General features: G+C 33.0%; 1 protein-coding gene across 1 annotated transcript; it reads left to right on the top strand.

Annotated features, from left to right (window-relative positions):
* Positions 1–3,033: 3,033 nt before the first annotated feature.
* LOC123668203 (putative ankyrin repeat protein RF_0381) lies at positions 3,034–26,216 on the top strand. Its single transcript, XM_045601991.1, has 10 exons — positions 3,034–3,282; positions 15,987–16,102; positions 17,697–17,851; positions 19,400–19,532; positions 20,568–20,750; positions 21,192–21,297; positions 21,910–22,050; positions 23,452–23,543; positions 24,099–24,248; positions 25,358–26,216. Exons 2-10 carry the CDS (start codon positions 15,992–15,994, stop codon positions 25,676–25,678), a joined length of 1,392 nt encoding a protein of 463 aa, XP_045457947.1. The 5' UTR covers positions 3,034–3,282; positions 15,987–15,991; the 3' UTR covers positions 25,679–26,216.
* The last annotated feature ends 1,768 nt before the right edge of the window (positions 26,217–27,984 follow it).

Raw genomic sequence — 27,984 nt, 5'->3', positions numbered from 1 at the left:
GGACCCTGATAATTATGAGCCAGGTTTATCCCTCGGTCGCCTTTTACGACCCCCACGGGAAGAAAGGGGTTGGTGCTATTCTACTCGGCCGACACCACACGGCATGAACATGTATACATGAGAAATAATATACTAAAAAAATATATTTCAAGTAACCGTTTGGTAAAGTTATAAAGAAATGTTTCGTTAACACCGAGTGTCTTGGTATTTGCATTTGTACGAGTACATACATTTTTTCTTGTTCTGAGTGTTCTTGTTAGTTGTAGTTTTCTTGGCAGAACTATCTCACATGTCACAGAGCTCATATAACATGACACCGATCGTTATTCTCGGTAAGAAGTAAGTTTAATTTATGTAGGGCACAGCAGGAAATTTCCTGCTCAGACTATGGAGCAGCCAGACTGGGGTAGTACGTCGACCTTACAGAAGATCACAGCTAAATAATAATAAATGTCCTTGTGGCGAGTAAGGGTCCGAAACGCGCTTGCGATGCTTCTGGTGTTGCAAACATATATAAGCTACGGTAATCGCTTACCATCAGGTGATCTTGTTTGCCGACCAAGTTGTATAGAAAAAGAAGAAAATTATAATTAAACTGAGACTTAACTAAGCTTAGTGCTCATTTCAAAAATATTACTCCGGATAAGAAAGGTAGAAAAGTAGGTTTATTTGCTATTATATTAGTTAGTGAATCAATTGCTGAAGCATAATAAATATGGCGCATTTACATTTAACGTAATGACTTCTGTGTATAAATGACACCACAAACAATCAAAGTATTTTATACAAATGGAAAATTTTCGTAATTGTTCTCTTTTTATAAGGTAGAATATTTATTATTTTGATTGAATCATTAACCTTCAAACTATGCCTGCCTGTAAGAATTTAGGTACTGAACTGTTTGAATAATTTTTAAGTTAAATTAAATAATTTTTTATCAGTCCTTAAGTGTCTTTTTGGTTTGAAAGTGACCTCATTAGCCACATCTATCATTCAAGATTTTTAAACTCAAATGTTATAATTAATTCAATTTTAGATAAATAACAACATCACCGTAACGTCATACAAATAAAAAAATTATAGTTTTGTTTGTTATCACACAAAAACTTGCAGAATCTACATTCCGAATCGGTGGTTGCTTCACTTTTACAAAAATAATAATTAATTTTTAAAGTTTTGATTTCGATCGATTTCGATAAAGTTTTATTTTCGACGATTCGAAAGTGCTATTGGAGCCTATTTGAATAAAGCTATTTTTGATTTTGATTTTGATTTCTTGAATTCAAACAAAAGACGTCAATTTTTACTCAAAAGTAATAAATTGAGAACATTATCTACGTAGACAGTCGACAAAATAGTCAAATAAATACGCATTATTAGAAATAGCACAACAACTACTTGTCAGATCTAAGTCGAATTTAAATAGGGCCACACAACCCTAGCTTTTAAATACAAAAAGAATCATCAAAATCACATACACATAATAAAAAACGGAACAAATTGAGCAACACCTCCTTTTTTTTTAAGTCGCTTAAAAATTCCTACAATACATTCAATCTTAAAAAAATACTCTTAGGCCAGTAAAATAGCGTTTTTTTTTTTTGGTCAACCTAGCATTAAATTTACTAAGCGTAATACCACAAAATTCTGACAGATTCAGGTGAAGCTTCAAGCGCCATCTTGAAAAAATGTTTTTGGCCGATATCTCGTAAACTATGCGCTTTACAGCAAAAATTATTGAAATCATTATTGAAGAGAATAAAATTTCGCATGTTTTACTTCCCATAAACTTTTTTGTAAAACTTCATCATTACAGCCTATACAGTCCACGGCTGGACATAGGCCTCCACAAGTTTACGCCAAAAATAACGTGAACTCATGTGTTTTGCTAATAGTCACCACGCTGGGCAGGCGGGTTGGTGACCGTTTGTAAAACTTACCATTTACGATTTATGGCCAATTTAATGAACCGATTTTTCTATCTCGGCCGATCATTCTTAAAATATTGGATTAATAATAATAAAGCTCGTGTTATGAGTGTGTGTTAGTGCAAGGTTCAATTCTATTTTTACTGGCTTATTAACAAAGACGCCACATGATAATGTGAATGAACTTTACCTCAGGCGTCTTTAATTATTCATTCAATGACTTTTCTATTTCAGCTCTAATGCAACAATCATCTCTACTTAAAAAAATTCCTAGTTATTGCCACTTTTGAACCCTTGTTGTCTTTGGTAAAGGTGTTCGCTTGTACGAAATGCGTTGTTTTCACGTGCGTTTTAATAATATAGGGTATGAAAAGCTATTGTGACGCATTTTTATAAACTTGATTGAAAGACAACACAGCAGGAAATAATTATGTTGCGCGAAATCTGCACCAAAGCTAAATGACAATGCTCTCAAGTAATTTTGTGAGTAGTGTGTGAGGAAAGTCAGCCAGAGCTCCTTGGGAGGGTCGAGGGTCGACAACGCGCTTACAATGCTCCTGGCGTTGCAGATGTCCACACGTTGCGAATACCGCTTATAATTTTTTTTTTTTTTATTTATATATATGATCACAGAGGATTGTTAGCCATTTCTAAATGAAAAAAAGCCCTTTTATCAGTTATATGTCGCTTAAAGCTGGTAAAGTCCAATTAAATAGTCTATTTTTTTAATATTATATTTCTAAACGCTTCGATATACCTACCTAAATTTAAGATATAATTAAGATGTTACTATGGTTTTACCAGCGTTGTATTTCATGAACGATTTTAGAAATGTCGTAATAAAATACAGTTTTTTTTAAGAGAAACTGCAGATTTCCACCCAATTATTTTCTATAGAATCTACATCCCATATCAGTTGTAGGTTTTAAAACAAATATAATTTTAATTTGTAAATTGACGATTCAAAAGTGTTTGTGAAGTCTATATGGATAAACTCATTTTTTATTTTGATTTTAGAAACAAAACAAAGTGTCGCTAATTTGTGCCTTTACCCCGCTTCAGTACTTCGTACTTGGCATGGAGCCACTTTGGCGTGACTCCAGTCACGGCTTCCTTATGCTATCACAGTTGTTTCAAAACTACATCAAAACACGCACGTTTGCAATAATTATTGATTTAATAAAAAAAATATATAATTTTTTTTAATTAAACCGCGATTTAATATCGAAATAATTAACTTTTGAAGTTGTCAAATTGAATGCGCCTGATACTTCGCGTTTTTGTAAAAAAGTTAAAACAAAGGCTTTGTTTGTGCTATCCTTCCTTGTGTTTTGGATACTGATTGATAAATAAGGTAAGTTATTTAAATATCTGTTTAAAATATATAATGGATGAGTAATATATCTTACAAAACAAATTTTTGTTTGTTAGTGTACAAACTTTTTGGAACTGTATAGATGAAAAAAAAAATGTTTTCTTTTGGGTCTGCAATAAGTTTAAAATTTAGCATTATTTGAAGCGATATACGAGCAAAATCGGACATTTTATTTTATAAGAAATAAAAATATAGATTAAAATACTGCATAAAAATATACACATTTATTATTCCACATTAATGTACTACAGATTAAATGATTTCGAAAATTTATAAATCAACAAGTAAATTAAAAATATAATAGTATATTATTTTGCGAAACGTTGACGCTGTGATCGCAATAACTGACTGGTGTGCTAGTCGAGCATCGGTTCGATTCCCGCACCCGTGCCGAAATATTATTTGCCAAGCTTAATGGTTATAATGTTGTAGCCTGGATTAAGAAGATCATTTTGACCTAATTCGGCCCGTTACTTAAGTGCTATTTGTTCGAATATGCTTAGCTAGATTAGCCGATTTTGTAGAACATTTTGATTTTATTCAGTCATAATGAATGTTTTATGGCCTATAATTTTTTACAAAAATATTTTTTGTATATAATTATAGGCTATAAAACATTAAACGAGAACGAATTTTTAAAAGGCTGGGGCAGAATCAAAAAATATAGAAATTAAATACGTACCTATGTAAAAGAAAATTTAAAAAATCGAGTCAGTATGGGTCAAATTTCCCCTCATGCCTCACTATGGGTAGGCCCATGCGACCGCGAGATAGAAATATAAAACATATTTTAACCTTAATTTGTGTGTTTATCCCTATTTATATCATGTGTTGTGAAAATCTATCCATATACTCGTATCTTAATAGATATTTGGACGCGCATGTTGCAGAATGATAAAACGTCAACCCTACGTTTCGTTTGAATCTTTCCGTTTTGAAAACAAATTATCGTCTTTTGAACAGTGTGATGAACCTCTTGATTTTTTGATCAAAATGATCAAAGACAGATAAGCAACGAAAAAAAAGTTTAGCTTTCTATTTTATCTGACAAGAATGAGTGTAATAGAGTACCAGTTTTTATTTACGGCTTTAAATAGTATTAATAAATAATTTTCAGTCACTGAAATGCGTAGAAAAAAACGGCGTAGCTTAGTGCGTCCAAGAGGAACATAATAGATTGAGCTCATTCAGACAACAGGTAAACAGGGCAGATATTTTTGGATTGAACCAAATGCGCACTTGTTCAATTGTTTACAAACAGACGCCTAAACGCATTGTTTTTTGTTTACGCGTGGATAAAACTTTTATCAAACAGCTATACCTTCTAATCAGTTTTTAGCTGAGGTAGGGCACAGCTGGTAATTTCCTGCTCAAAATATGGAGCAGTCCGACTGGGGTAGTACCTCGACTTTACAGAAGATCACAGCTAAATAATACTGTTTTCAAGCAGTGTTATGTTCCTGTTGGTGAGTAAGGTGAGAACTCCTAGGAGGGATTGGGGATAGGGTAGGCAACGCGCTTGTAATGCTTCTAGTGTTGTAAGCATATATAAGCTACGGTAATCGCTTACTATTAGGTGGGCCGTACGCTTGTTTGCCGACCCAGTTATATTTAAAAAAAGTAGTTTTTCTTTCTTTTACTTGGATTAAAACTTGGTCCTGGTTAGTTCTTTCATAATTTCCTTCATCAACACTGGTTGCGTTGGACAATTCACCGGAGCTAATAACATCCTAACAAGGATTAGTTCGACTGGCATTGTACGCTCACAGACGAACTGCTTTCTTAGTCGTCTTCTCTTGCTAATTTCTTTAGTGTGAATTGTTGGGTCTCTGATATTGCAAATATTTTTGTAAATTGGCGATTCTCTATTCTTTTTTAAGCTAATAATTAAAAAATTAAGTCAGGACATATTTCGAGCAACTGACTATGTGACAAAAACTTTTGGATCACAACAAGTGTGACTATCAAAGGTGGTAGCTTGCTGGTATCACATGTAATATAAAGTGTGGGGTATATAATTTAACATTAATATAAGTATGTCTTGTTAAATTAATTTGATTTTATTGATAAATTTATCTTAAGTTTAAAATTTTACTTAAAAAATTATGTGGTGTCATGGGACACCAGGTAGGAACGAAGTTCCTTCGGATAGTATAGAAGCAACACAATGTGAAAAAAAATGTTGAATTTTATATATATTTTCTAGTTCTTTTTTTTTATTTTGTTGATTAGTTTTTAATTAAGTACCTAAAAGTATTTAGGAAATTTAGTATTTTAGAAAATAACAAATACCGTAAAATAAAATAAATTAAATATAATAATAATAATAATTCAAACTATTAAGTGAAATAAAAAAAAAGCCATATGGGCTTTATTTATTTTTGTCGACAGTATAAAATTACATAATTTAAAAAAGTTTACTAGTAATATTTTAGTTTTACAAACGTCATATTATACAGTTGTGTGACTGATATTACGTCACTTCCGTTATATATTTTTCTTACGGTTTTAGTATTACATTTTTTTCAGTTCGCTCCCCCAGCCAAATGTCAAGCCTGCCGTAAGAATCTTCGTTCCAATAATATTATAAAATATAGGCCATATATAAAATAAGGCCATAAAGGCTAAATTCTATCGAATATCTCTCATTGTTGTGGTATATAGTCACTAGGCTAAAATTGCAATGTTTTCGAGCACAGCCGAAAACATTAATAAACTAATATGTGAATAACATCGAGAAACTTTTTATAAACAATGAACTTGAAGTGATATATAGTGTTTGTCAAAATATGACGCTGTAATCTCCATCTACCCTCCAGTTTAATTATTGCACAGAATTTCATTTACCACGTCACCTCAATTAAATGAAAACATCGCTTCTTACATACAAATTTACAAGTACATTTTCAATTAAAATCAGTCGAATATGACCAGCAAATCCAAAATACCACCAATAAATAATCAATCATTTTTTTTTCTGAAACTAGTCTGTTGCGTTGTTTAGTTTTAATAAAAATATAGAATCACTAAAAATGCACTCAAAAGCAAAACGTAATTCTTAAAATATAATTATCGTTGTTGTTTTGGTGGTGACAGAAAAATTAATTATAAATATGATACACAACTTTTTAGATGTGCTTGGCAATAGTTACTGAATAAGCAAATGCTCTATAATTGTCTATGATCTCAATTAAAATTATTAAAAACAGACATAAAACTTTTTTTAATATAGCAATTCCATAAAACACACAAATTTTGTATGACATTGTAAAAATTTGAATCTTGCAAATATGCGGAAAAAGCGACGCGTATTTTTCAAAACATTGTAGGCGGTTGAAGGCGGAAATGAAATAAGTAAAAACATTAATATACAGTAAATACGGTAGCATTTTTATTTGTTCATAAACATATATAAAATGTAGCAACACTTAGTTTAGATATCGCGAAAAATAAGTCATTACATACTACATTAAAAAATTAAAAACAAAATGTATAATGACCTCGTAATCTCAAATAATAACTACGTTGTAAAACAACCTGAAAATCTAAATGAAAATCACTGTTTAGTGTCAAGGCTACGGTCAATAACCCACGCTATTTCTGGACACCATTTTGTTTTGTCCGCCATTTTGTACCAACAGACAAACAGAGTGTGCTGCTTTGAAATTATCTTTTTAACGTATAAATTATTTGTTTTCGACAATATTAATGAATCAAATCTTTTTAAACATTTTTTTTTTCTTTTTTTTCCAAACAATTATCAATTACAATAGTATTTGAATTTATTATTTTATGCATTGTATAACGTAGCGTGATGGTTATCATACATTTAATTAATATTTTAGATTCTGGAACATTGCTAAATTTTAAGAAATGTATGTATAATATATAAAAATGTACATATTGTTACCTGGATGAATTGTTGTGAATGTTATATCAATATGTATAAGTGTTAAATAAAATGTGTGAGACTGTTACTTGCAGACAAGCTTAAGGACTTTTGCGAATAAATGTAAGCTGCATGGCTTTCTTAATGTTACAAAAAAATTTAAATAAATTTTTCTTAATGTTACAAAAAAGCTTTCCACATACTTAAACATAATTTGCACAGTTACAGGTGTAGAGTGTAGTGATAGCAGATTTACTTGTACGATCAGTGTCCTCATTACGTATCGTTTCTATAGCAATAACATTTTATTTGGCTCACATGAGATTTGCTGACGTTAGCAACGTCGTAATAACGTCAAAATAACTCTGAATTTTAAATGTATAAATTAGTAACTACTATCTCATAATCTTGCCATTTGGTTTGTTTTTATGAGCATATTAAAATAAATAACTATTTATGAAATGATTTCAATGCAACACGATGTGTATATTTCATTGGGATCAGTGTGTTCTGGCGGGTTTTTATCAAGAAATTGAGCAATAGTTTGTAACTTTCCACTATTAGACAAAGTCTATTTTATTAAGAGAAAAAAAATAAACAGTGGAAATGAGGAGTCTGACCGATTTGCTAAAGAAGGATTAAAGCACGTTATTAAGTCAAGTTCTAGTTAAATACAAAAAAGATATTTATAGTATTTGGAAAGAACATTTCGATGAAATATCCCAAATTAAAGGAATTTGGTATTGCACTGTTATACGGGTTTCTGTTTGAGTCTTTTTAAAAAAGGTGAAAAAAGAAATTTGAACTTGATTTATGATAAAAGGTCACTTTATTTAAATTAATTAATTTGAAACAGTGGAAATGGAAAAGGCAAGTGATCTGACCCGAAGTTGACTGGAGACTGAGCCCTGAAGACTCGAGATTAATTAGCTTCTAATTCAAAGTGTTTACAAGGCACCAGTGTCAGGGTTATTACATACATCACATGTATATAACAGCACGATTCAAAGTCAACCTCCTCCCGTGCCCTGGTTTAATTATCACAAAATAAATACATTGTATATTATAATAGCTCATCGTCTTAGGTCAGGACCTATTCCATCAAAGAGTTTTGGATTCCTTATGAACTAGCTCTCCTAATGATACGTGTGGAACTAAAGAAGACTTATATCACTTGTTGATGGAATGTGTCGAATCGCAGACTCAGAGACAAGTATTGTTTAAGAAAACTTTGTTCGTTCGATGTCGGTGCGGTGCAAAGTATTCTATCAGATCCCTTATCATAATCTCCTAGAATGATTGTTGATTTTTATAAATTATCCCTTGTTGATTTATGTAACTAGATTTTAGTAATTGAGGTATTTTTGTTTTAGTTTTTTGTGCATGTTGCGTTAATTTTGTAAAAGTTACAATGGGACTGGCGTGTCCATGTAGGACAAAAGTCCCTAAAATTAATTAAAAGAATCCAATGCTTGTATACTGCTGTAGTTCATGTTGTTGTTAGTTAAGAATAGTGTTATAGGGCTATGTGTAAGGTCTTGTACTTGTACACTTGTAATGGGTTCTTGTAGTGAGTAAGGAAATCAGAGCTTCAGAGGAAAGTCGGATCTAGAATCGGTAAAACGCTTGTGATATTCCTAGTTTTAAGACGAAGGTACGCTTGCATTTTTCTTTGCTATGACCACAACGTTTAAGCGTTTGAGGATTATATTCTCCATTTCGAAATCAAACCAACCAATTTTGAACGATTATTGACAGAAGAGTATTTTTTTACCTCTTTATTTCTAATGTCGTTATTCTAATTGCTGATTTCATAATAATTCGTAATGTTAAGGAGGTCAAATGACAATCTTATATATAAAATTCTCGTGTCACAGTGTTAGTTACCATACTCGTCCGAAACGGCTGGACCGATTTTTATGCCAACATCTATTTTTCATATCCTTAAGATATGGGGGGGGGGGGGTTAAGGGGTTAATAACATATATGGCAAAACAAAGTTTGCGGGATCCGCTAGTAGTTATATAAAAAAGTGACATAAAAAAATCCGATAGGGAAATGAAAGATTTTAGCGTTCATATTTAATAAAATCGATTTTTTGTGGGCTCATTCGTTGTAGGCTATAATATACTAGTAGAACTGAATTATAATTATTGGAGAAAGACAAAGAAACGCTTATCACCCTTTTACACAGACATAATTTTTAAAGTTATATTTCACACACCTTCATGAAAAAAATTGACACCCTGATGCTAGCTAGTCAACGAAGAAGAAGTTGGCAACGTAAAGTTAGCTAGCTAATGAAGTGTAACTTGTTATGTGGGTACATAAGTACAGACACACACTTTTTTTTTCAATCATCAGCTTCCATTGTTATTCTGTTTTTATGATATAAGACTGTTTAAGTTATCGTATAAAGTAAAAGCCTGTAATATCCCACTACTGGGCATAGGCCTCTTTCCCCATTTAGGAGAAGAATCAGAGCTTAACCTACTACGCTGCTCTAATGCGTGTTAGCGGATATAATCCCTACTATGAGTAACGATCGCTATCAGGTGTACATGATAACAACCGGGACCGACGGCTTAACGTGCTCTCCGAGGCACGGTGGGGAGACCCACAAGGACTGCACAAACACCCAGACCAAGGCAAAAATCTGTATGGCCAATAAAAATGTTTGTCATGTGCGTGGATCGAACCTGCAACCGCCAACGCAACTACCACAAATCACTGTTACCGTTGCGCCAACGCGTCGAAAATTACGCATTACCCACAAGAGAGTCACGACAACAATGCTAAAGCACGAAGATAAAATAAACTTTCTTTATTGTCATCTAAGTCTATACTATATCGCAATTCATTGACCTAACTGTCTATAATGTCAAAGTAGCAATGCCTATAATAAAACGCAATTTAGTACTAAGACAAAAACACAAACAAAACACACGTGGTGCCCATCTATTATAAAAACAGAGTATCAAGGTTATTGGCCTACTGTACCAAATTGAGAAGATCCCCAGAATTATATAAAGTCTTTTGAGACGTAATTTCAGCTAGAAATGGTTGGCGTATGTCCAAGTTGGAACGAAACGTGACATTTCATTATTAATTCGGGTTTCCCGAACTTTAGGATAAACGTGATGATTGAGGTTATATTAACCAGAACTCCAGCCAATTATCTTACTTAATCTGAAGCAGTCCAACTAGGAAGTACTTTAACCTAATATAAGACACACACACCTTAGTCTATTGCAGTCCACTACTGCACATAGGTCTCCCCAAGCTCCCGGTTTTGTAATCCTTATCCAGCCTCCACCGGCGTATATCACATTATTTTATAAAATATCATTGATAATATTGTAATTAATTTGATACCTTTACCTATTTTCCAGTAATAGGAGTTCGTATGTTACAAAATTAGTTTTTTACTATTATACCGACAAAACCAAATATAAATGTACAATGACCACGCGGTGCCATGAAGTTTCATTCCACGTGACAACACACAACACTGCACTTTAAAATAGATAAAAGGTAATCTAAAAATAAATAAAAGACAAAATTAAAAGGTTATTTGCGACATAAAACCACGTGTTATTAACACCTTCAATTATGACAATTGTACTGCGCATTAACGCGCGGCTAACAATTTCGTCAACTTGGGACGAATGTAGTCCCTTACTTAATACGTCCCAATACTAATAATATATATTGAATATGTAAGTTATTAATCAAAAATTAATAACATTAATTAATTAATTCATTTTGTGAATATTCACAAAATTACTCACATGTCTTGAATGTTATCTCAGGTAGCATTTGCAATATTAAAATTACCATTGAGGATATAATCAGAAAGCTGAAAGGACTTGATGTAAGAAAAGGATCAGGTCCGGACAATTTGCCTCCTTTATTCATTAAGGAATGCGCTGTTCCATTATCATTACCACTTCACTTAATATATAACAAATCTTTATGCACAGGTGTTTATCCTGAGATATGGAAGTTAGCAAGAATAGTCCCTGTTTATAAGAATGGCGATCGTGAATCTATAACCAACTACAGGCCTATATCAATACTCTCGACACTATCGAAAGTCTTCGAATCTTTGCTACATCCAATCTTGTCACGCCACGTTCACCATGCTCTCTCAGAATCTCAACACGGATTTATTGACTGTAGATCTACCATAACAAATCTAGCTAATTTCATGAACTTCGTTACAACATCTATATATGCGTGTAGACAAGTCGATGCAGTTTACACAGATTTCTCAAAAGCATTTGACAGGGTAAACCACAAACTGCTGGTGGCAAAACTCTCAACTTTTGGCATAGGAGGGCCTCTTTTGTCTTGGATTTCTTCATATTTAGCCAACAGACGCTCATACGTAGTTATCAAAGGTCACAATTCTGTATTTTATCTCGCTGTGTCTGGTGTTCCTCAAGGATCAATTTTAGGACCATTACTATTTAATATTTTCATTAACGACATTACTAATTGCATCAAGAATTCCAAATGTTTAATTTATGCTGACGATTTAAAGCTTGCTAAAGAAATTACAAATAAGCATGACGTTAAGTCTTTACAAGAAGATATCAATAGAGTTTTCGAATGGTGTAAGTTAAATGGAATGGAGCTTAACCCTTCCAAATGTTCATATATTACTTTCACACGTAAACGATTTTTTGTTGAGGGAAAATATTTTATTGGTACGCACCAATTACAGAAATTGGAGTATGTTCGCGATTTAGGTATCACTATTGATGGTAAGTTACGTTATAATGTACATATTGATAACATATGCAGGTCGGCACGCAAGATGTTGGGGTTTATTTTTAGAAATTCTAAACAATTTAAAAAACTGAAAACCAAAAAAATTTTATTCACTACGTTAGTAAGGAGTAAGCTAGAATATGGAACGCTCATTTGGAACCCTAACTACCAGACCCATAAAGATAGATTGGAAAGTATACAGAGACGGTTTACGCAATTTTATTCTATTGGACAGGACAAAAGAATGCCCTACTACTCACGGCTAAATAAGTTTCGGTTAAACTCACTCTCTAACCGGCGCAAGCTACTTGATATGGTATTCTTACACAAACTAGTGAATGGAACTGTGGATAATTCAGAACTCCTAAGCAAAATTTCAATTAACGTTCCCTCTCGCATACCACGATATCCCCTTTCACTATTTGCTTATAAAACCCAGAGAACAAACCTCGGTTATTATTCCCTCATCCCTAGACTGAGTAGGCTCTACAGAGAATTTACGGTTAAAAACAAGTCATTAGACATCTTTGCAGATAACTTAGCTGTATTTAAAAAGAAACTATTAAAGTCATTTGATTCCTCAAATCAAAAGTTATGTAGCACTAATATTAACTTATCTTAATTTATAATAGTAATAGTTATGTATTTAGTTCTTTATTTTGTATGTATTTTTTTTTAATTTAAATCCTATATGTTTAAAATCTTTTGATGCTGATGACTCAATTGTCTAAAGCGCATGCTGTAACTACCTTTAAGAGGAATTATATGTATATACTTAATACCTTTGCATATATCTAATTGTAAATTTTTTAAACATGCAATTCTGTTGGTGGTTCTAATTAAATAAATAAATAAATAAATAAATAAATAAAATAATCAAAAATAGTTTATGTAACTGTAAAGATACACATTACATAAAAGGAACAGTGAATCCCACACTAGGCAATGCCTGTGTCGTGGGATTCAACAACACAAATAAATAATTTACCAGGCGTAGTGCGGCTTAAGAAGATAATAAGTATATTTATAACTAACTAATATATTATTTATAACTAACTAATTTATAACTATTTGTATATTCAAAGAGAGTTAAAATATTTCAAATGAAGTAGGATTAACGTTCAGGAATAGGGCTAACCCAGTGAACGAAAGAAGAAGAAAATAATGCCAGAACTTTGTGTACATAAATTATAACTATTATTGTGAAACTTGTTTATTGAAGTAAAGCTTCAGGGTAGATGAATTTGTGTTATATTTATTTGAATACAATTTTGTCAAAACAACTCTGTTAGATATTTGTGTTTTTAACGGAAAGTATGAAATTTTTTCTAATTTTTTTTTAAATTAAACTTTTTACGTTTGACTTGGGGAGTAAACTGGTGAATGCGTGACGAGAGCGTTACGAAAAGTGTGATCGGGCGAGGCAAACGGAAGTTGGGAGATATAAGTTAGAGAAGATAGTAAGAGAGAGTTACGTTTCGTAAGTTTTACTTCAGTCGTGTGGTCTAAAGCGCACTCTTTTTTATTTTTTCAAACTTGCCAACGACAAAAACCTGACCAATGACACATAAACAGAAAAATAAATTAAACAATACTAATAGAAGTGGTTGTATGAAAGATGAATCTTTTGTCTGTAATATGATGTCATTTACTCTTTAGGTTTGGCTTTTATGTTTGGACATTCGCCATCTTTGTTATAAACTTTAAGCGTCTCTGATCACGAGAAGTGTTGAAAGATATTCCCGCATTTCTCATTGTAAGGCTACAAAGCGTAATTATATTTGAGTATTTTAATTTTTGAACTTTCCTACATATGATAATCCTAATATATGATATACTCATTTTTTTACAATGTGATATAAATTCAAAGGTAATAGTATCGTCGTATCGTTTTATTGTTTCTTAAATTAAGTTGTCCGATTTATGACTATTTTTATTTATTTATTACTGGCTGACCCCGTAAACGTTGTTTTGCCATATATGTTATTAACCCCCTTTAATCCCCCCCCCCCGTTATAACTTAGCTGTATGAAAAATAAATGTTGACCTATTCTCAGAACTACCCGATATGCACACAAAATTTCATAAAAATTGCTCCAGCCGTTTTGGAGGAGTATTGTAACTAACATTGTGACACGAGAATTTTTATATATAAGATTTTTGAATGAATTTTATGTTCAATAACAATAAAATATAGCCTATGTCAGTCCTGAATAGTTTAGCTTACTGTTAGTGAAAGAATTTTCGTGATCGGATCAGTATTTGTATATATCGGATCAGTATATGTATATATTTTTATATGTGTATGTATGTATGTGTGTATGTATGTTTATGTGTGTGTATATGTATATTATATCGTATACATTAAAATATTTACTTATTTATATGTTTTTTTTTTCTTTAATAATTATGTAAGTCTATCATATCGTAGTTTTTATCTATTTATTATTGATTTTTCCTCCTTAATTTGTGCACACTTCTAACCGCTGCTACTGTATCGTGTCCAGTACCCAAAGGTTATCTGGAAGAAATCGCTATTTAGCGATAAGATCGCCTTTGTACATCTTCTATTGTATCTTTCTTTATATGTGTCTGTATTTTGGTGTACATTAAGAATAAATAAATAAATAAATAAAATATTTGCGAAGATTACCCCGTACAAACAAAGTTAAACACTTTACCTCTTTATAATATTATTATAGTATAGATGAAGTGTCATATAGTATCATAAAGCTATTTTTGGTTCCTTAACGTCAAAAGTTTTGGACAACATGTCATCATCATCATCATCATCACTTCAGCGTATCGCAGTCCACTGCTGGACATAGGCCTCCTCAAGTTCGCGCCAAACATTATGGCGCGCACTCATGTGTTGTGCCCATAGTCACTCATCATCATCATTACAGCCTATACAGTCCACTGCTGGACATAGGCCTCCACAAGTTTACGCCAAAAATAACGTGAACTCATGTGTTTTGCCCATAGTCACCACGCTGGGCAAGCGGGTTGGTGACCGCAGTACTGGCTTTGTCGCACCGAAGACGCTGCTGCCCGTCTTCGGCCTGTGTATTTCAAAGCCAGACGTTGGATGGTTATCCCGCCATCGGTCGGCTTCTTAAGTTCCAAGGTGGTTGTGGAACCTTGTTATCCCTTAGTCGCCTCTTACGACACCCACGGGAAGAGAGGGGGTGGCTATATTATTTACTGTGATAACCACACAGCAGACTTTTCAACTAAATCAATAATTTTATCTTCATATATATCACTCACCATAGATACCCTAATATCTATAATATAAGGAAATCTATTTAATTACAAAGAATCACATGTTGGTATTAACATGCGCTTGTTAATTACACAATCGATATGTGCGCCAATAAATCGGTCGTGGACCAGCGTGTCTCTGACACGTGGGTGCATGTCACATGCTGCATGTACTTTATTGTTATGTTGCGACGCAGGTAAAACGTGACAGACGTTTTGTTTGGTAATTACGCTTTATAAACATTGTAATGTAATAGGTAATAATAATGATTATTTATACCCAATCAAATATTTTATTTTTTCATGTAGGCTTTAAATGTTCTTCTGAAATGTTATATTATAAAACATATTTATATATTTTTATTGAGTTAATTATAATTAATATCGAGCTTTCGCTGACTCGGAATGTAGGTTCTGCCGAGAATAATGCACAAGAAGGTCCAAAAAACTGGCACTTTAATTATAACCTCAATATAATTAATATAATTAAAACCTCAGTCATATTTCCTACATTAAAGACATCTTTTTAAAATATATTAAAAAAAGTGTGTGTACTTATGTACCTACCGCGTATATAGGTGTGCGCGCGCATTGTAAAAATTTAATCTCAATTTTTCCCTAGCGCGCCAAAAGAATTACAACTTCAAAAATATTAGTGATGTAATTGCAATATTAGTAATTGTGCTGTGAACATCGCGCCCAACCGTCTTCATAACTCTCATCTGTACTAACAATCAATTTTTGTTTGTTCCAGTTATCATGCCGTCTGAAGTGATAGCTGACAAGTCCCTGCAGCGGGAGCTGGCTGATTCCATCATCCGTATGGTACCGCTGGATGAGATACGCATCTTGCTGGCCTGCGGAGCCAAGGTAAACTATAATGAAATAAGTTTCGAGGTTATTTATTTGGTACTTACAATCAAGTACTAAATATGCAACTTACTTGCCCTAATGCCTTAATTAAAAATAAATATTTAATAATTATGAATTATCTATACCTTATCTATACTAATATTATAAAGAGGTAAAGTTTATAACTTTGTTTGTATGTAGGGGGTAATCTTCGCAAATACTGATCCGATCATGAAAATTCTATCACTAACAAAAAGCTACACTATTCAGGAGTGCTATAGGCTATATTTTATTGTAATTGAACAAAAAATTCATTAAATAAGAAGAAGATTAAAATATAATATCAAAATGGTAAATAAACTAGCGCCATCTATCGCTATTAGAAAACAATTTATTAGTCTTTCAACGTTATTAATTTATCTTATTTTAGTCTATCGACGACGTTTTCTCGATTTTTGATCGATGACGTTGGAGCAACATATTATTTAGGTGCTATAAAATTTGTTCTTTAAGGTATGTTATTTGGTTCTGTAATTTAAAATAATAAATACACGATATTATTACGATTTTATTCATCGCTGTAGGCGTCCGCTGCCGTAACTCGTAAGCCGCTGTTGAGCGGGGGGACAATTGGTCACTGCGCATCATGTACCGCGTATCGTATGACCGTTTTATTGTTTTTTCATCTATACGGTAGGATGCCGCGCGGCTCACTCGCACGATCGGCTCCCTACGTAGCAGACGTCAACGAAATTGAAACACAACATGCTATAGGCTAAAAATCATCACGCTAAGACGAATAGGAGCTGAGTCAACGCGGACAAAGTCGCGTGCAGAAACTAGCTTATTTATAAAATTGCCCTCGTTTGTACGTTAGTGTCGTGTCAATGACCGAGTCACCTGAGTTGTACAGTTGTCTGTTATTTATAGCCAATTTTCCCATATCTTTTAGATTTTGGTTTTCAAATTTGTCGAAAACCACTGGTTCATTTTTTTCACGTATAATTTCGGCCATGGTATGGCTCAATGTGTGTATATGACCTCAAACTGAAGGACGTCAGATTAATAACACTTTGTATATCGTCAATAAACAGCGTTTGCCTGCATACAAAGTAGAATTCTCCATCTTATTTTTGTTCTGTTGGGCCTAAAGTTCGGCTGAGAGGGATTACCACTAGCACTAAGTTCACTTTTTGGTCAAACTTTTATTTTTTATATTCTTAATCCATAAATAAATACCAAGCAGCAGCGTTGAGCACATTTTTTGTAAACACTAAGTATTATATGTTGCATATAGAAGCAAGAAACAACTAGCTAACAACCGACCATTTATTTAAGATTTATCCTTTAAATCAGCATTCCTTAATAATGTACTTAAGGCTTATTTAATATTAATTAGAAAATTAATCAAGTAGTCATTAATTCAATACAAAATTACTCGACATAGTCCAAAATTTTTTTACTTTACAAACACAGAAGCTTACTTATTGTGTATTGGTATTATCCGGATCCCAGACACAGGATTCACAGCCAATAAGTAGCGTTGAGTTTCAAGCGTTTATTTATAATCTATTTGTCATTTATAACATCAATATTTATCTTTTATCGTTAGGTAAACGAGCCAGTCACACAAGGTCTACGTCCACTGCACTATGCGATCTGGCAGAGGAATTTGGAAGCCACACGACTTCTACTCGTTAGAGGTTGCGATATCAACGCTACAGATGATTGCGGTTACAGCGCCTTGCATTTGTCTGCTGAACATGGGTAATCTTCTTTATATTCTTCTGTGGTACCGATTTAATTTGCTACAAACAGAAAAGATATCAAAGCAGAGTAGGCAGGGGCTCAGAAGAGGAAAAAACATGGGGCCATCTTTTGTATCTTTCATTATTCATTATTTTATTTGCCAATTACCAACAGCTAACCAGAATAGTTTGGGACAAAATGCAACAAAGATAATAGGGAATGTAAATTACGATGTCATTTTAGATTAAGAGACTTTAAAAAAAATGGTAAATAAAAATTAAGCAGTATATAACAAAATCGTTGGAAAACACAAATTATATTGATTTCTTGTAAATTCGCCCAAATAGCAAATCTTCAAATTATCACAGCAATAACTAAATTACTTTAAATAAGATTAGAACGTTTATTCTGTGTCATCAGACATCATCAAAGTTATTTATTTCAATAGTGTGGATGGTATTTCCTGAACAACTGATATTACCGAATGTTTTTGTTTGGCCGGGTGTGACTAGAAATGTTGGAATATTGGCTCATAAGTAAAAAAGTCTGTGTACTTATGTACGCACGTAGGAACTTATACTTCATTCTATCTACAATCTACATTCCGAATCAGTGGTAGCTTTACTTTTACAAAAAGTATAATTTATTTTTAAAGTTTTAATTTGTAAAACGACGATTCGAAAGTGCTCTTGGGGCCTATTTGAATAAAGCTGTTTTTGATTTTGATTCGCTAGCTGACTTCAAGTTGCTAACTTCTCCGTTGACTAGCTAACTTCAGGATGTCGGTTTTTTCGTGACGGTATGCGCGCGCATCGTAAAAATTTACGCTCATAATGTTTCCTTAACGCGCCAAAAGATGTATAACTTCAAAAAATGTATATTCTAATAATAGCAATAATATGTCTTTATCAGCTATTTTTTGCGTGAAATGACTTATGCTATTAGTAATAAGAATTAAAGCTGATTTTAAATGCTAAGTGGCCTATATTATTATTATTATATGACTGTCTCATCAGGAGCACGCAAGCACGTTGCCGACCCTACCCTCGTTGTGGCAAACGCAGAGAATCCTTTGTAGCTCTAATTACTCACCACAGAATTACAACATTACTTAAAACCAGTATTTTTGAATATCATATCAAAAATTGACCGCTCCAGCGGGGTTCGAACCCACGTCTCCGACTGACCGTGTCGGCGCTCTAGCCAATTAAGCTATGGAACGATGTACCCGCTAGGTTGAAATTTTTGATATGATGATTTTATTTTCGGTTTAAGCGAAAGTCAGTCGAAGACGCGGGTTCGAACCCCGCTGAAGCGGTCAATTTTTGATATGATATTCAAAAATGTTTAGAATTCCTAATGTGTGGGTAACACAAAAATAAAATCGTAGATATTAAAAATAAATAAATACCAGTATTATCCAGTAAAACCAGTATTATTTGTTGTGATATTCTGTAATATTGAGGTACTTCTCTAGTCATCGTCTCCAAAAGTTTGAGAGAGATATTTCCCCTGTGTCCTATCCTAAATACATATTAGATATTACAATTTTACTATCTTTTCCAGCTACAAGGAGCTTGTGAAACTACTCTTGGAGAGTGGTGCCGCCGTCGACTACCGACCAGACTCTGGTGAAGAGTTCCCTCGTACCACACTTTGTGACGAGCCATTGAGACTTGCAATTCGTAACAAACATTATGTAAGCATTTGTCATTGTGTAATTATAAATGTTATGCTCTATCACAATTCAGCCTGTAACAACCCACTGCTGGGCATTGGCCATTTACTCCATGTAGATGAAGGATTGTAGCTTAGTCCATCACGCTGCTCCAGTGCAGGATTATATTTTATTTCATATAACTAGATCGGCAAACAAGCGTAAGGCCCACCTGATGGTAAGCGATTACTGTAGATTATAGACGTCTGCAAAGCCAGAAGCGTCGCAAGTGCATTGCCGACCCTATCTCTGAGACTCTGATCACCTTACTCACCAACAGGAACACAATACTGCTTGAAAACAGTATTATCTAGCTTTTGTTTTCTGTAAGGTCGAGGTACTACTCCAGTCGGGCTGCTCCATATTTTGAGCAGGAAATTTCCTGCTATGCCCTACCTCAGATAGATTATTTATAATATTAATAAGATTATGGATAATGATGCTGTTAAGCTCTATATCATCGGATAAATCATACAAACAGAAAAAGTTTTCCACAAAATTATTGAATATTATTATATATTCAATAATTTATATATAATTATATTTATTTGTGAAGGATACAAAACCACGTATCAAAGTTAAGACAACAGTTATTACTACTACATTTGAATTGACCGCCGCTAAATATATATTTAGATCTTTGACTCCTACACGTGATGGCACACTTTTCATAAAAATAATCACTACGAAACCAGAGTTTCAGACTCGACAGTGTTCAGTTAGCGTCTACTTCAGGAACATTTTCTTCTATCACACTAACAAAAGTCAGAAGTCTAGAAGTAGTCTAGTTAAGTCTAGAAGCTTAATTTACTCCTACAGGATTTTATTTTGTAACGTAAGTGAGGATTTTGAATGGATTTTTGAGATTTCTTCTTCTATAGAAACACGAGTGTGCTACATGTGATCGCTCTTAATATTTATGTCTATTGAATTATCTACTTCATCAAAAATATGGACAGTCAGGTCAGTATTATAAAGTTCCTGTAACTTCATGTTCTTTTTTATCCTCTCTTCTAGGACGTCGCCCGTCTTCTTCTAGAACACGGTGCCGATCCGAACAAACGTTACTTCTTTGGTTCGGAAATAAATCTAGTTTCGGATCCGGAATATTTGGAACTTTTATTAATGTTCGGAGCAAATCCTGACTCCAGGGACAGAGCTGGTCTCACGCCACTGATGAAGGCGGCTCGGCAGAGGAAGGTGAGATTTATTTAAATAAATAATAGGCAATATTTTACACTACAATAATTGTTTGTTCTAGAACAAAAAAAAGACATTTAGAAAATTAATTTAATACGCATTTTAAGTTATTATTCAAAAAGTATTCGTCATATACCGCTTCAATTTAAATGGACACACACACAACAAGCGCGAGATTTCGAATAAAAAATTATCGTAAATACGGTACAGCTTGAAGAAACACATAAAAAATAACAGTCGAATTGAGAACCTTTTCAAAGTCGATTAAATCTTTTTAAATGGAATTTTATATTCAAAAATTACCGTTACCTTTAGGCTTGCTCTGGCAGGCCCATCTTTAAGTTCATTTATATCAATTTAATAAACAATCACAAAGAAAATTTTCAGCTTTGTAACAATGATATCATTAGATCCAATTCTAAATTATGTATTTATTTCCAGAGTATAGAGTCAGTTCTGCTTTTGATTAGTTATGGAGCTGATGTTAACGCAATGGCGGACGCCAGAAATGACTATCGAACAGTAATGCATTATGCTGTTTTGGGAGGTAAGGTTTGTTTTGATGTCCTGTTTTATAAATAAATTTTTATTTTTAATTTATGTGACAAAATAGACAAAAATGTTATTCAATATACAATAGTTGAGTTTTTAATTGTCTTGTTTCGTAAATCAATTTTCTTTATTTGCCAATTTTCGTGACAAACTGGTCCAAATATTATCTAATTATTATTATATTGTATCTTTGCATTATCCATTATTTTACTAACTATTTATGGCCAGTTTCACTTGCTGCTGATAGAGATACCCGATAAATAATAGTATCCATAAAAAAGGCTTATGATATATATTTTTTTCATCTAATTTTACTACATTTATCAAATATTTCTATGCACAACCGTTTAATTAAAAATTTGTTGTTTATTTTCCGTTGGCCTACTGATAAATCTTATCAGTAACTTATTTATTAGATATTCTTTACTAACAACATAATAATAAATAATAACATAATAACTGTCCAGCAGTGGACTACAATAGGCCGAAATGATGATGATGATAAACCAGATAACCCTTCCATAAAATATAGTTTATTATAAGTTGACATACTATATATACATGAGATATAGTTTATCAGCAACCTGAGGAATATTACTTGTTTCAGGTAGCACAGAAATAGTAAATCTCTTGATCAAGCAAGGAGCTAAAGTCAACTACGAAAGCCCAGACTTGAACAAACCCAGTCCTCTCGATCTGGCGATATTGAAAGGGGACATTGATATGCTTCAGCTGTTGTTATCTGCTGGTAAAAACATTTAGATGATTGATATAAAAACAACAATTGATATAAAAACGATTCAATGCGTAAAAATCTTAAAATCTTATTACGAGTACGGACGATATAAATAAATAAATATTTTATTTGCGTTTAATTGCTAAATCAGTTTATAAACCAACAATATTGTCAATTTTCTTTACTGTTACTGATAAAAGCTTCGTTGATTAGTAAAATGTCACTTATACTGGTAATAAAAAATAAAAACATATATTGTTTTTTGTTGTTCATTTGTAAAATATTTTATTTTGATCTAAGGAGATTTATTATAATGACTTTTTAAAAATGATATCGCGCAAAAAAAACCTCTGGCCTTGGCAACCAAATGTGTCCTTTTTTCGGCGTTTTCAATCACGTTGGACAATGTTTCGGCGGATATGGCGGCAATTTCTTGACGAATATTGTTATTGAGGGCAGCTAGAGTTCTTGGCTTATTAGCGTATACCTTGGCGCTTTCGCTTAAACCGAATATAAAATCATCATATCAAAAATTTCGATCTAACGGGCACATCGTTCCATAGCTTAATTGGCTAGAGCATCGACACGGTCAATCGGAGATGCATGTTCGATCCCCACTGGAACGGTCGATTTTTGATATGATATTAAAAAATGTTTAGAATTTCCTAATGTGTAGGTAACACAAAAATAAAATTGTACAAATTAAAAATAGCATGGTGTCGTCTCCTGTCAAAGATTTTCATTGTAATATGAATCTTTGAATAGTTACGGGTTTCTGTAAAGAACTCACTATAGACGGTGCTACGATTCGCTTAAACCGAATATTAAATATTTATTGTTCAGTTCGCAGAGTAAAAAAAAAACTCTAAAATAAAAGTAGCCTAAGTTACTCCTTATTACATCAGCTATCTGCCATTGAAAGTCCCGTCAAAATCGCGAAAAAAAGCGGTTATTTTAATATTACAAACAGACACTCCAATTTTATTTATTTATATAGATGTTATTTTGGTATACGTACCGTGTATACATATGAATTCAGTACAAAGCGGCTATTTTAATATTACAAACAGACACTGCAATTTTATTTATTTGTAATGATTTGTCAAATATCAAATAAGTAGTAATTTTTATGCTTATGATTTGTCCCAACTTTTTATAACGGTCGCCTCTTACGGTCAGTTTCAATATTCTATCCATCTCTTAATTTGCTCACTAGAGATAGAATTTTAGACGTAACCCCATAAAAAATTATGCCAAAAATATATCTAACAGGCATCACTGTGTCATTATAAATCTTATGCTCACGAATCTATCATGAGTGTAACATCCCACTGCTGGGCATTAGTCGCTTTCTCCATCTAGGAGTAGTATTTACCGTTTGAACACGATACAATATTCCATAAACATTTGCAGGTGCACAAGTAAACTCATCAAGCTCTGTCATCGGTACTCCCCTACACGTGGCCTGTTCGGACAATATATCGAATAGGAATGAAATCGTTAAGGTGAGTTTACTTTGAGCCATAACTATATTTGTAAATAAAAATGGCTCGCCAAAATAATAATAGTACCTACCAGAACAGCCAAAAATGGGTTACAGATATTAGCACGATATGAAGTGGACTAAGGAAACAAAACTAGGAAAGGTAGAATACGAGGCTTATCATTACGTCAACACAAATAACAAAAAAAAAAACGAGTTTGCTTTACACCACACGACTGAAGTGAAACTTTTTTAGCAATAGGCCTGCTCTGTGTCTTAGATACGAAACGTAACTGGCTATGAGAGAAAGAGGGAAAGAAAATGTGTGCTCGCACCTCTCTCTCCCTTGCTCCGTTTACCTCGCCCGATCACACTTTTCGTAACGCTCTCTTCAAGCATTCACCAGCTTAATCCCCAAGTCAAGCATGCGTAAAGAAGTTTTACTTCAATAATAATCCTACAAGAAGGGAAGACAGGATTGAAGGATTTGTACTTCCTCCTCTTCATCAAAACCCTGGTCTAGTCAGTGGAAAAATTATTAATAATAGTAGTTCAACACTTCATTACGTATTTCCAGATTCTTCTAGAACGTGGCGCTGATCCGAACCTAAAGGTGTACAATGAAGATGATGGTGCTCAGCTAAGACCGGCGCTGGCGGAGTACCTCGCCAGCAACTCGGAGCCCTGCGCCGCGACCGTAGCCCTACTGCTGCGATATGGAGCCAGGGTTAGTACAAACTCCTCTTTCGTACTTTGGTTCCTTTCGAACAATCAAAATCAAAATAAGCCCTATGTTACTTGATATGAAATAAATAAAAATAAAAATAAAACGAGTTTGCTCTTGGTGAGTTGAGTGGTTGAGTGTGAGAAAACTTGAGAGTTTTGAGTGGTTGAGTGTGAGATAACTTACGAAACATAACTCACTCTCTATCTATCTTTACTAATCACACCATGTTACACACTTGAAGCCATACAGCCTTATCTACTAAAATTATACTTATTTTAGCCGATTTGGGATGTCGATTCTGAGTTATCAAAAAACTCCTCAGCTATTCTTTTAAAAAATTGTCAATCTATGGCTACTCGTAATCACACAGAATCTGATCCTATTATCTAATGTTTCGTTTTGTTCACTAATACCTACATGATAAGGTTTCTACAATAGACACTGATTTTATAAATCTTGATATAATATTACCATACGAGAGAGTATAGAATTTAAAGATTAGCCAGTAACTGACTAAAATTAGCTGATTATATATGGTCATTGCCATTCACTGATTTCGCTCTAGTGTAGTGCGTATACGTGCGCGGCGCCTGAGCAACGGCGGTTGCGGTTTCGAATTCCACTAGGAATTGATTTTATTATTACTATTTTGATGTATAGACTTAATAAAAGTAAAAAAAAAACACAACAGTACATTAAAAAAATTAAATAAAAAGTAGATACAGTGACAGCATGTAAAGGCTGAAAACGATAAAGGTAGAGCATGATCTGGTCTGGTGAAAGGTAGAAAGAACTACTGTATAGTCAGCAATGTGCTTGTGATGCTCATAATATGACAGACGTCCATGGGCAACAGTTACCGCTTACTATTAGACGGACTATACGCTTACTTTGCCACCCTATTGGTAAAACCATAGAGCAACACGGAGTCTCTCTCCATGTTGCTCTATGGGTAAAACATAATTAAGAGACCTTACCCTGGTAGATCTTAACCAGGCATATGAGAGTAAAAAAATTGTTTCTAATCCTTTAAATTTGTGAAAAAGGCGTTTTGGTTATTTCTGGGATATATATATTTTCTAATTCAATGTTTTATTATATTTTGACAGGTAATTATGAAAACTCAGTTTCGCGATCCGGACGGTATACTCAATCACCTCCAGAACGTCACATCTGAAGAATACGAGCACATCTTCTATCTCCTTCTAGAAGCAGCAGAATCTTTCGACTTGTGTATGATAAAAAGAAACAATACACTGAAGCCCCATCAGAAGGAAACCTTAATTCATAGAGCTAAGACTCCTATTTCTTTGCTCGCACAAACAAGAATATTCTTACGTAGATATTTCGGTACAACACTTGTTAATATCGTTAAAAAACTTGAAATACCTATTATTCTCCACACTTATCTACTTTTTGAGTGTAAATAAATTATTACATGTACTTTATGGGATTATTTTATCTTGTGGCAGAATGTTTGCTTTGCCATAACTTTTATGTGAAATGTTGCCAGGTGGCAAAATTTCCTAACGTTAGGGGAGAATCGTAAAGGATTAAATTCCTTCTTAAAAGGAATCCTTAGTATTTTTATGCAATTTGTAATTTTAAGAAATTTTTTGATAGAATGAGTAGTAAGTTCTAGTGAATATCAAAATATATAATCAAAATGTTATAAATATCATATGGCTGGAACTGCCAATTAAAAATAAAAGAAATATACGAATAAATATTTTTTATGCGACTTAATGATATTTGTCTTATTCATCTATTATAACTATTGTATCCTTTTTCATTTATTAGAACAATATTTAATATGCATGTAATTAATAAGTGTTCTGAATATAAATTTTAAAAATTAATAGTGTGACACGTGACTGGAGTTTGATCCTTAAAAATAATACCCTGAAATATAAAAATAAAATTTGTAAATGTGTGTAAAAGCAAGAGACTGCAAAATGTCAGTTTCATGACATATATGTCATATTATAATATACAATTTATGTTAGGCTGTATGGATTATAGTCCTTTGCCTTTCCCTATTGGGGATAAATTTTAAAACAACATATACAATTTATTATAACATGTATATAATATGTCATATTATATTATACAATATATTATAAGTATAAGAAGTCCCCTTATTTTTTCATACCATGGGGCTTATATTGTTTCTTAAAGAGTAAGCCCCAAAAAAAAGATTTCATTATTTCTGTAGTCTGATTCGATAATAATGTGATATATTGTGATATGTTTTAGCCTAAGTTTTACCACAAACGTTTCAATGTATAAAAGTACTTATACGTTGAACTGCATTATACATTTGATTCAATAAATATTGTGTGTAGAAATTTTTGTTTTATTTAAAGCTTAGTTTTTTTCCCAAATTATCGTAATGCTATTTTTAAAAATTTACACTACAGAACTGTTACAGAACTTTTATAAACTTTTCTTCTGAATTTATTTATTTATTTCGCGGACACACCATCGACACATTATAAGCAAATTATGGTATAAGAATTTACGCAATAGCAGATATCTTTGAGTATGATTGGTTTTAGCAATATTTCTGTTTCAATTCATAGTGAATCACGAAGCACAGTATTTATACAGTTAGGTGGGCGCCAGCAGGAAATATCATGGTATAAAAAGGTATCGCTTCGTGTAATCACGCGTGTCACGGGTTCGATTCCCGTTCGGAATGTTCTTGTGGGTCGCCCCACCGTGCCTCGGAGAACACGCTAAGCTGTTGGTCCCGGCTGTTATCATAGATACCTGATACCGATCGTTATTCACAGTAATGAATTTATCAGCCAACCAGCAGTGAAGCAGCGTGGTGGATTAAGGTCCGGTTGTCCTACATTAATAAACAGGTCTATACTCAGCTGTGGGATGTTCTGACTGAATCGTGATAAAAGATCTAACAATCTTTCTTTCTTTTTATAACAACCTCATACCTCATTAAATAAATATTAATTTATTGAACTCGAGTCACGTGTTGAGAGATTCAGTTGATTTAAGATTGTTTGAAAATATTTTCTACTAACTGAAATTTGTTTATTATGGAATCATCGAGTTCTGTCTATAAAGTTAGATGTGAGTAAGAAACAAATAAATACTCCTAATTATTATTGTCATCCATGAATCCTTCTCCTAAATAGAGAAAGAAGACTGTAATGATATTATTATTATGGGTGGTTTGAACACCTGACTAATGAAAATTAGCCGTTGAGCTCGTAAATAAGATTCGAATTTTCAACTATTTCATCATTTTCATTTTATTTTTCACATTGTACAATCAACTTACGATAAAAGTATATACTTCAGATTGATTAATGAAGTAGATCAAAGAATCTCAAGAAACTTTATTGCGTATTAGAGCAGTCCTGATTTATTGAAAAGTTGAAAGATCGTTAAAGTCGGTGTTTCAATCTCGATGGCAAATATTTTGAATAATAAAATTTTCTATAAAACCATACGAACTTTTCAGTCCAACTGTTAGCTTCTTACGTAATCAAAATAATAATATCCCTGACTAATACTTAAAGATCGAATCTACTCTAAATAGATTTTGGGTAAGCTTTGTTACTATACTGCTAGACGAAAAGATTCAGCTTGATTGAGGTCTCACTTAAAAAAATTTTTGATTCATTTGATTGAAATGTTTCTTTTGTTTGCTAGCAATAAGGGTAGTGGAACAATTTTACAGACATAATTATTGTATCGTCTTTAAATCTTA

The sequence above is a fragment of the Melitaea cinxia genome, chromosome 30 (genome assembly GCF_905220565.1).
Source record: "Melitaea cinxia chromosome 30, ilMelCinx1.1, whole genome shotgun sequence".
Taxonomy (NCBI): Eukaryota; Metazoa; Arthropoda; class Insecta; order Lepidoptera; family Nymphalidae; genus Melitaea; species Melitaea cinxia.
The sequence above is the reverse complement of the archived record's forward strand: the minus strand, read 5'-3'. Positions and strand labels throughout refer to the sequence as shown.